General features: G+C 38.6%; 1 protein-coding gene across 1 annotated transcript; it reads right to left on the bottom strand.

Moving 5' to 3' along the window:
* Positions 1-7,610: 7,610 nt before the first annotated feature.
* On the bottom strand, positions 7,611-11,219 carry LOC113051521 (DNA-directed RNA polymerase II subunit GRINL1A-like). The gene is made up of 4 exons (XM_026215348.1): positions 10,965-11,219; positions 10,014-10,556; positions 9,199-9,406; positions 7,611-8,218 (listed from the first exon to the last, which is right to left on the bottom strand). Exons 1-4 carry the CDS (start codon positions 11,072-11,074, stop codon positions 8,075-8,077), a joined length of 1,005 nt encoding a protein of 334 aa, XP_026071133.1. The 5' UTR covers positions 11,075-11,219; the 3' UTR covers positions 7,611-8,074.
* Between the last annotated feature and the right edge of the window lie 393 nt (positions 11,220-11,612).

Below are 11,612 nucleotides of genomic sequence, written 5' to 3'. Positions count from 1 at the left end.
GCCTGGCAAGGTTAAGGTAAGAGAATAAGCTTGGCTGCAATTTAACTGAGCCACCTCCTTCGAGAGCTCCCCTATGCACCTTTAGTGATATGTGGCTGAACAGGGACAGCACATTAGCTTAATGGGTGGACAAATGACTCCTGCATTGTCATAGCCGTGTGCCTGTACTGTTAATCCAAAGGTTTCATCACTTTGGTTCAATGTGCTCAAGCTGACACGCTGACAATCTCAACAGTTGAATGGATCATTTCAATTAAAGGCAAAAATACCATTAATGACTTAAACAGTGATTAAGTAAAGATGTGGTTCAGGTTTAAACTGTTCCATACATCAGATGAGTAGGGGTAGAGTGCATATGCTTGAGATGATCTTTCTAATGGCATCATTTCCTGTCTCAGGACCTCAGAGTTATTATTTGAAATGCATATATAGTTTGCTCTGGTTCTCTATTTTCTCTGTTTTAGTTTCTATTTGTGCCTTTATTTTAGCCCTTTGTACAACACATCAAGCATTTTACTTGGACTTTAAAAAGTTTAATTTTAGTCAGACTATAGTAATTATACTTTTTTCAATGTCAATGTCACACTATCCTTCTGAAAAAGTACCGTAGTTTCAATTTTGCATTCTTTAAAAAGAGCATTCATTAACGAAATAATATGCTTAAAAAGATCAAAGTTCAAACTGAATGCATGTCACTGCATGTCATCTGCATTGAACTGAAAATGAATTACAGTTTAAATGTATATTAAACACAGTTTAATTGCTTAAATTGAGTGAGTGTGTGTGTGTGTGTGTGTGTGTTTAAAACTTATTAAAGTGGAACTTACATAGTTCTTTATATGTAATTTCACATTTTGTTGTGTGCACTCTCCAAAAGACAGGAGATGTGAGACATGTTTTTAATAATTCACATATAGTCAATAATACATTTTGTCAGACATACTTGGATGGAGAAATGGAGACTAAAGCTCAGTTACAGTATATCTGTGCATTAAAATGTAATAATGCCACTTTATTCTGCTAGAATAGTCCTTCTGAGGTAAACAGGCATAATTCAAGAAATATATTAAAGATAACAACTTCCCAGCACAAACTATTATCACAAACCTAAGCTCGAATGGGTGGCAGGACCTCAAATTCAATCTCAGATGATTACTTCCTTTTGCCAGTACCTGCTCAGTTTCTAAGAGATTCTCCTTACCCCATCATTTACTTTTTCCAACATGTCATTTTCTGTGTACGCATTAGTACCAGGGTAGGACAGGCAAGAGGGCAGGAGATAGGGAACAGAACTGTCTGAGCTGAGAGTGGGAAACCAGATGTCCCGTTGAGAGTCTGAGGTGTTAAAGATATAACGTATTTCATCATCAGCTCCATGAGCTCGAGCTGAGCCAATAATGGCCCAATGCGTGCCTCGGTAATCAGTAAGGTTTGCTATATAGATGAGAAGAGAGAGAGAAATCATGTTGTACTGTGCATAAACTCATTACATATTCAATATATGACAGATTAAAGTCATAACTTTCATAAAATGCCATGAAGCGCCATATCATTTTTCAGTAACACTTTACAGTAAGGTTAAATTCAGAAGGATTAATTTATTTTTACAACATTTATGAATCATGGCTAATGCTGATTTATTAATACACTATTGATAGTTGTTCATTTATATTCATTTATAAGGAATAATAAACATTCAGCCAGTCGTTATCTCAGAATAAAATCTAACATTTTTATATAAATAGTTATATATAAATGTAAAACAAACACAAATATATACATGTATGAATACTCATTAATGCACAAAATAAGACAAACAGTGCAGAATTTCTGTTGTACTAAAACTGAAGTTTAACCAAGATTATCAAGTGCTGTAATAGTATTGTTCATTGTAAGTTCAAGTGTTACCGAACTGAGTCTTACGATTTATTCTAAAATGCTTCTTTAATTTGTTTCCGGTCTTCTTTAGGGAATGTGGTTATACTGAAGAAACCAGGAGGCTAGTAAGTGGAAGGACACGCTGGAGCTGTCAAGCTTGAGCTGAAAGCACAAGATAATCAAAGACAGTTCTGACACTGAGAAGAGCCTTTGCTGTGAGATGCTTTTATGCAGTCTGTCTGGGTATCACATGTTTGTGATTATTTTGGGGAAGTAATGAGGAGAAAAAGGGAGAGAATACAAGAGAGGGGGTATTTTAAGCAGATGATGTATATAACATCAATGGGAACTGTATCATCTTTGTGAAATGACATCTCCAGAAATGTACTGCACGCAAACCTGTCAAAATTTGAGTAGGGCACTGTGTGGGAGCTTTTGAAAAAGATGCTCTCAAGGGAACAAAGCATTATTGATGTTCAAAGAATGTCCTTCTAATAAATGTCCAGGATTACATTTGGCCATTTAAAGCTACTTCAAGAACTGTCTGTGGTGACATATTTCTCTTCCTGAAGGGGGTAAAAAAAAAAAAAAAAAAACACACACTCCAACCTAAGTCCTGCAGAGCAAGTAACTTTGTGTGTTGTTTCTCTTCCTGCCTCAGAAACTCACAATGCTTATCAAAGCATGATGAGACATGAGATCAGCAGGGGGCGTCAAATGACCTGTCACTTTTGCAGGGTTCCTCCCTCTCCTGAAGAGCCATGCATGAGTATCCACACAGAACGAATCTGATACTGAACAGGGCACCGTTCATGTGAGCGACACCATCTGTGAAGAGGTCCCACGCTGCATGTGAAATCTGAAGAGAGGAAACAAAGGGAAGGGAAAGAAAAAAAGAACGAAGGGCAAAATACATTTTCAATGGTAAGGGAGCAAGAGAGGAAAGGAAAGTTTCCTCTGTTTCTTGCTCTGCTTTATATAACTCTAAACTGTGACACCTGTAAAAGACAGCATTACCATCTCGAGGCGATGAGCGATGGCCAGTTTGTGATACATTTCAACAACTGTCACGGTCCTGTGCGTAATTATGTTTAATTTAACATTGGCACTGAACAGAAAAGCACAGGAAGACAAACATCTCGTTGAAATGTAGTTAAAGGGCCCGATGATCACTCCTCAGGTCATAAGAAGGAGGCGTTTCTCTGCATTCGGCTGATTTGAATGCTGGCTAAGTGTTATGTTATCATCAGGCCACTTGAGGTTAAAGGTTTTGATACTGCTTGAAAAAAAAAAAAGCAACGCAGAGGAAGAAGTGAATTAAAAGCAAATTAAATCGAATTATTGTATTTTAATACAGTCCGTTTTCCACAGCTTAAGATCATTATGGGCTTGGACAGCATCTCTTTCCTCATTAGAAAAATATGTTTGGCTTTTGAGGAGATGAAGCTCCGGATTTCATGACAGAGGGATTGTGGGGAGAATGCTTATGTAAATAAACAAATTAAGAGGTGCACAAACACACACACACACACATAAACCTTGTAGTCTATTTAGCCAGGCTCTAGACTAGCAAAGTCAACACATAGCTCCAATCAGAAACACCAGGGCTCCCAGCACTCATGGTTGTCTTGGCATACAGACAACATTACAGCACATAAACAAGGCTATGGGTCCATATCAAGGCCCTGTAATTGTTTTGAGCTGGGCTGAGAAGAACAGCTTTGTTTTCACTGCACACTTGTACGTCTGTTGTATGACCAAAAGCCTGGTGAGCAAATCAAAGTCGTGCTGGAGTCTTATAATATAAAGACAATGAGCCCTGGGGAAAAAAATAAATAAATGCATTTCTGGAATAAAATGACACAACCTAGATCTAGTCAAGTCCAAAGTATGTTTTTCACCCTCAACGGTTTGCTTCTTTTACACCTTCAACACTGTAAAGGAGGCAATGACAATATTCGACATGTTGCCGATTGTTTTTCATGACCCTTTAAATGAAGTTAGCACTCTCCATTTGTAACGTCTGGCAGTATTCCCTGAGTAGCTGCTAATTCACACTCCTGGTGCTTGTCAATTGGTGCATTCAGAAATGAGAAAGCATGATTTCACTTGAATAGCATGGAAATAATTAAAAACAGCATTACACTGCATTCATCAGCAGTCAGCTTGAGACTGACCTCTTGAACGCATGTACACAGATAAAGAGGCTCATTGCTTGGAGATGGTATTCGGATGCCTGGTAACCAAAATAGATTTTGCTCTGGCTTGCTAAAGAATCAGAAACTCAGACAATATGCAAAAACGTCGATGCAAAATCCCACCCAAGAGATGCATTAAACCGGCAAAGAAACTGTACCGAGTAACTCTATGCTTGCAGTACTGTGCTGATAGATGGAAAAGGGAATGGAGGCTTTGAGTAATACAGGCGGAGAAAAAAAAAAAAAGAAAAGTTGGACAAAAGCACATTGTTGTTGTTACATTAATCTGGATACAAGAATGGGAATTTTCCTCCTCATTATGATCACACGCTGCTGGGCAAGCGGCTCCATTTTCTTCCCCCACCATGCCCTGGCAGCTCGAAGCATCCCTGCTGAGGCGGCTTCCTCACCGTGATGAGTTTTTGACAGACTTTACAGCCGTGCCAGGCCAGACAGTGGCTGAGCAGAATACTGGCAGTTTTTTGGCAGTTATTAATTTCCTCATCTCTCTTGCTCCGTGCTTTTGAGATGGACCAGCTATCAAATAATTGTTATGCAAACTTCTTAGAGCAACAGTTTGTTCAGGCACATGTGGACTATTATTTGAAACTATAGAATTTTCCTCCAGATCTGGCAGAGTTCTGGATCGTCTAGAGAATAAACATTATCTTCTGCAGGTGTAATCCCCACTCAGGCCGATATTATATAGTTATTAGAGCTCTGAGCTAAACATACAACTACAATTTCAGCATACATGTGTATCAAATTACCCATAACACTTTCAAGATGATTAAGCTATTGAAAGGAATGGCAAAAAGCTGAAGCCACTAATGGCGACAAAACGATGCGGAATCATCTCAGTGAGCTTCACATCAGTAAACTGCACTAAATACCAAAATAAGAAATATCTAATGGTTGAGAATAATTGGATTAAAAACCTCTTCAGAGAAAATGTGAAGCCCCTCAGTCTAAATGATTGAAATTGAGGGTTTTGTTTAGCATTGTGAAATACAGGGACACTGCTGCCATCTGCTGTCTGTTCATGGAAACAATTTCGGCTTGCCAGGGTATGTGTATATACATCATTGAAGGAAAGCACAAATGTAGAATACAAAGTGGCTAAATAATATAGATTAAGGTGAAGCATGATTATTTAGCTACTTATTTTTTTACTGAACGTGGTATGGTAGCAGAATCATGGTGTTCAATCTTCAATCAAATAATTACCTTAAAATGTGATGTAAAAAACAATGCACAACAATATGGTAATCACTGAATACCATGATTTATGTCAAAGTACTATGGCATTTATATCTGAAACAATCATGGTGCCATGCTTCACAGTATTTTTGTCAGGGTTGTGAGTAAAGTCAATGCAGAGCTAAGTATTCCCATTCTTATTAAGTTTTTGTCCACTTAATATTCCTGTCATTTAACTTATTCTCATGGACTTGATGAAAGAGCTGATGTGGAGTTGTCATGTCTTTCCTGATCATATGACCGCACTGCTGGAAAACATCAGGGATGATATAAACAGTGTTCCTCTCAACAGCGTCCTCATTCACAACATTTCCAAACTTCACAGACTGCATTAATGCAGACATTTCTAGTACAGCCTGCAGTCAATATTGAGGTTTCTCATTCAAGCACTGACATACCCTCTCCTTCCTGCATTAACAACCTCTGTATGTGAAAGTGAAGTGAGTGAGAGTGAGAGAGAAGTGCTTTGAGGCCAAGTATGGTGACCCATACTTCGAATTAGTGCTCTGTATTTATCCCATCCTAAATGCACACACACAGCAGTGAACACACATCCGGAGCAGTGGGTAGCCATTTTTTGCTGTGGAACCCGGGGAGCTATTGGGGGTTCGTGCCTGTTGGTATGAGACTCGAACCCGCAACCTTAATTCACCTATATCCAGTAGTAAAAGTAGAATGACTTTTAGGGAAGTACTGCAGTTTGCAACTGAGCACTGTATAATTATACGGGGGGGGGGGGTAAATACATCTGAGTGATAATAATTATCTAATTAAGTTATAATCCTAACCTGAATTCAAAGTCGTTCAGAACCAGGGGTCCCACTAGGGGGCCTCGACAAACTTTCAATAGGCCCTAATAAGATATATAACTTAAATGAGTCTTGAAACAAAATCATTAAAAATAAAGATATACAATATTAACCTGAATATTTCAGTTTGTTTTATTACTAAAGAAGTACAAGAGCTACATATCAGATTAGAGAACAGGGCCCTCAAAGACCAAAAATATCTGCATTAGAGTATAGGACCTGCTCTGAGTATCATTAGAGGTCAGCTTCACTGTGAAACTGTATCTAGAGTAAAAAAGAGAAAGAACTAGGGAGAGGAACAATGAGAGGTGTATGTCTCAAAGCAGTGATGAATCAAAATGCCTTTAAAAAATGATGAAGTAACGAGAGAGTAGAGAAATGCATTATTGCAACTTCATAATTAGTCCATAGTCTCTACTGCATTAAAATGTCTTTTTATCATCCTGTCCACAGCTCAAAATTAGACCCATTCTCTCAGGGCATGATTTCACACTTGCAGTAGATGAAAACCACTTACAGACGACTCCACTAGACGTTTATTGATCCGAGACGATAAGTGTGGGGGTATGTGGAAAACAAAAACTGCAACAAGAAACAACTTAAAGACACTGTCAGAATGCATGCTTAAAGTCCAACTCAAGCATATCTTATGTACTCACGGGCGAATCTGATCAGCACAGGAATCTAGTGTGTAATTGATAACAGTCTTTTTTGCTCTGTTATGCAAGTTAGACTTAATTAATACCACATAGAGAGGAGATTCTTTCTGGACAAGTCTGACATATTTACCACGAGACGTCTAGATAAGGCGCTCTGGAGTCTAAACACTAACCTGCCAGATGTGTTAGGATCTTTTTTCTGAGGCAGCAGTTCACATCAACGGGCAGAAGCAATTACTAGAGGTTATCACAGGTCATCAGCTGCAGACCGGCACAGATTTGGATTTCCTCCCTCTTCAGGCTCCTTTGAATCTATTTAAATATAAAGATTCCAGAATAATATGTAAAGAAAAAAAAAATTGTTTACATCCTGAGAGGTTAAAGGTGTGAATTTTAATAGGTTTTATTAGCGTCGATGGCTTTGCATTTACCACATGTCACGTCTGTCTATCTGTTGCCATCCCAGAATGCATTGCCACATCATGCAGTAACAAGATCTAAATAAAATCCAGATGTACTCCACCAATTGCTCTAATTCTTTCAAGCCTCAATATTTCACATTACATATATTAATCATCTGAGGCATGTCACAGATTTCTGCAGTGATAACAACATCCCTCCCTTCAAAAGACAGCGGACTCATTCCAATCAAACCAGTGGGGCGCTTATCAAAACAATGCTGCAAAAGGGAGGGAGACAGACATTTCCCAGGCTGTTGCACTCAAGTGACAAAACATTAAGTGCCTCCACCTTTAGTTGATGAAACTGCGGTTTCGGTTATCCGATTCAAAGAAACTATCACAAGCTTTAAAAGTCAATTCAGAGGGTTTATTAAATAAACATTAAGAAAGGTCATACAAAAATATTCTATTAATATCTTTATAATAGCACATGAACTACACCCTTGAACGTATGGCTGATAAGTATAAGTAATTATATTATTCTATACAAGACAACAGGTGTAGACCTGCCGAGGTTTCAGTTTGTTGGCATTAGTTTGCCAAAATAATCTGTTACTGTTGAACAGAAACATTTCCACATGCAAAAACGATCAGTTTTCACACAATAACTCTCAACTTGATGCAGTTATTTATCTTCAAAAGCAGAATCTAAGACATTGTCCCTGCCGTTCATGATGAGCCCTTCTCTTGTCCTCAGGCTGGAAGCCTCTCTCCAGGGTCCTGAAGCATGGGCTGTAGGCCTAGATCTGGTCCAGGGCATGGGGCCAAACACATCAACAAGCCAGTGCCCTCCCTCTAGGGCCCCACGATCAGTCCTCCTCTGAGGAAAGCTGGGCCCCATCATCATGCTCCTCTCTGTAGGCTGTCAGTGGGCCTCCTTTTGGGTTGTAACTCTCCGTCTTAAAACTCAGACCATCTGCCAGCTTCTGGGCAGCTTGTTTGGCCTGCAACTCCTGAAATGAAAAGTATACGCAATTACATGAATGTACTACATGAATAATGAATACAGAATGGGGTAGAAATATCCACACACCAACATAAAGTGCATTACAATAATGTATTCTTGAACTGATAAAAGTATGAATAGCTTTTTCAAGGTCAAAGCGATTCAAAAATTGTTTGAACTTGGCCAAAAGACATAACTGAAAAAAAATAGCTTTAACCACGCTGTCAATTTCTTTATCAAATTTCAGGCTACTATCAAAAGTCACACCAAGATTTCTGACAGTTGGTCTAAGCTCTGAAGTCAACGCATCAAAGTCCGAAGTTACAGACTCTCCAAATAAAATATATTCAGCCTTTTCTTCATTGAGATGAAGGAAATGTTGCTCTAACCATAGTTTCATGTCATAAATGCAATCAATTAGCAGCCCAGCTACGTCAGCATTTTTTGGTCTTATAGGCAAATAAAATTGCAAATCATCAGCATAGCATTGAAAAGCTATATTATGCCTGGGTATAATGGACCCAAGAGGCATCATGTATAGTGAAAAAAAGAATAGGGAGGATGCAAGAGAGAGAAGTGGTGGAGGGGAACGTGTCCCCAATCACTACAGATAAGGTTCTATTGGTCAGATATGATGAGAACCACTGAAGTGTGGTACCCCGATTATCAAAAAAAGTGATTAAGTCGAGACAGAAGGACTAAATGGTTCACTGTTTTAAAGGCTCCCATGAGATCAAGCAGCACTAGAATAACAGGGCACTTGGCATCAACAAACCGAGCAATATTATTGTGCACTTTTAACAGTGCAGAATCAGTGCTATGTCGCAATCAGAATCCAGACTGGAATTTCTCAAAAATAAAGTTATTTTCTTAAAAAGAATGCAATTGTATTAAAACCACTCTCTCAAAATAGTTTTTTCACTTTGGTCATTCAAGTTTCTTCTCAGTTTCTCTGAGTCTGCTATGAGCAAGACATCTTCAGCCTACCAGGTGTCTTCTTGTCTGCTCCTGCAGAAGGTCGGCTGACTCCTCTAATGACAGCAGCTGGGCAGGAGTGTGGTGCAGGGGTGGAAACCTAGCCGCAGTGATGTCATCCAGGTGTTTTAGGTCTCTTTGTCTTCTGGCCTCTGCAGTAAGTGGTGTGATGCTGCCAGAGGCCTGACTAGGTGATGAAGACTCAGATTTTACAGCTAACCTAAATAAAACACAAACAGTTTTATCCAACCTGACTTTCAACCTCATGTCGTTCCAACCCTTTTTTTTTTTTACTTTGATCCATCTCCAAAACAAAAATTAAAATATTTTTAATATAACTTGAGAGGTTTCTGAACCACCATTAAAAGTCCAGGTAATCCACGTGCTTTAAAGAGATATAATCACTTTATAGGAACAGATTAAATTGGGCTTTTATACACATATAAACGCATATATAGAGCACATCACACTTGGTAAACATGTAAGCTTGTGTATGCGTCACGTGGTAGAACAAACCTCACTGATTCTTGTCTTACATATTTGAGCCTTTATGTTTTCCATATGTAATGTGCTCTATGTGTATCAATCATTGTTTAGATGGAAATAAAAACCTATGAAGCAATCTTAGCTCTTTGCAAGACTTGGATTTAACCACTTGATTAATTCAGATTCATTTTACGGTGCTGCTTTAAGACCATTTTTGATCTTATAACGATGACCAAAATTAAATTTTTGTGGGAACTGTCCCTTTAATGTTTTATGTTTCAGCTTATTTTCAAAACAAATGAAAAACAAAGCCATGCAATGACAGTGTAGTTTCCACTCACTGGTTTGGTTTGAATCTGGGCTTCCTCATATTCACACTTTTCTCTGTCTTCTCCAGAACTTCAATGTAATGTGGTTTCTTCTGTTGCTTACTAGGAAGCAAGGTTTTAATGGTGTCTTGGTTGGAGCCATTGTTACTTTCATCAAGAGTTACTTGTCCAAATGCCACCACAAGCTCTTTCATCGGTGAGGCTGCTGCATTCCCACCGGCTGTTTCTAGTGTTTCAGCATCCTCCGGCTGGGATGTCAAAGACTCCGCTTGGCCCAACAAACCACCATTTTCTTTTATGTTAGCCGCATCGATATTGACATTGGCTTTGTTTCTGTCGTGGGATGGGATAATCATGTCCAAATTGGAGTCTAAATGTGTCTCTGTGCTTCGCTTGGCAAGGGCATGCTGATACTTACTCTGAAACTCCATCCGGAGAGAGATTAAACTTGCTTGTTTTCTCTCCTCCTCCTCCAGATGTCCAAGTGCAAGGTGTACTTTCTCAACAAAGCCGGCAATCTTCTTTCCCTTATCTGGAAGGGTCTGAATAAATCTCCTGAAGAGATTTTAAAAGTACAGATAATATTTAATTATATTTATTTAAACAGCATTTTATACAGTACAGAATGTTTCACCGTAATAAACGGGATAATAACAGTGACCAGTTGCACACAATTGATTAATCACTTCAACATAGCAACAATTTCATTTATATCACTGGATCTTGGATCAGTTATAAATTGTCCCAGCTGTGTGGCACTGATGGGATGCACTGATCTTTTATTTAACGTTACTCGACTAATAATAAGGTTCCTGTGGAAGGATCCAGAATATTTAATCAGCATAGTAATCAAGCCAGTAATCTTAAATCCTGATTTATCTATACACACATTATTAATGATATATATTCAGGCTAAAATAAAATGAAACAAAATGGGAAAAAGTAGTGGGGGGAATCACTAACTTATTAGACAGTAACTTTTCTTGTCTTGACAGCATCTCCAAGAGCTGGTCTTTACTCTTGCTGCCCAGATCACCCACTTCCCCTTGGCGCGCCGCCCACGGCGCAGACATGATCAGATCTGTGTAGAATAAGACACCCAGTAAAAATCTCCCACTGACACGTTCACTTTACACGTCCTCGTGTGAGAGAGGACATCAGATATTCGCTTATTTCGTCATGTGTCAAAATAAGTAGTGGCAATGAAGTAAGCGACGATAATACACCGGATATTTCACATTCATTACAAAATAAAAGACCAGTGTTTCCGCTAGTGGGCACTCATGCATTGACGTACATCCGAGTAAACGACTCGGAGGGAAGTTAACGAGTGAAGGGCATAACAAAAGTGAGCTGGAACCATAGACTGGAATTCTTAGTTTTGTTTCGATGTGTAATCATAATATAGATAAAGAAAAATTCCAGCTAAGTTATCTGCCTTCCACAAACAAGTCCTCCTATCTTGGTCACTAATTTGCATCTAATTTGCACTAATTGCATCCCTATTTCATCTGGAATAATATAAACATTCTTTACAAACGTGAATCTATTTTCTTTGAGAACTGGTTTGACAACCATATTAAATTTATTAGTCAGATATATATAATAAAG

The sequence above is a fragment of the Carassius auratus genome, chromosome 32 (genome assembly GCF_003368295.1).
Source record: "Carassius auratus strain Wakin chromosome 32, ASM336829v1, whole genome shotgun sequence".
Lineage (NCBI taxonomy): Eukaryota > Metazoa > Chordata > Actinopteri > Cypriniformes > Cyprinidae > Carassius > Carassius auratus.
This window is presented reverse-complemented; position numbering and strand designations above follow the sequence as displayed.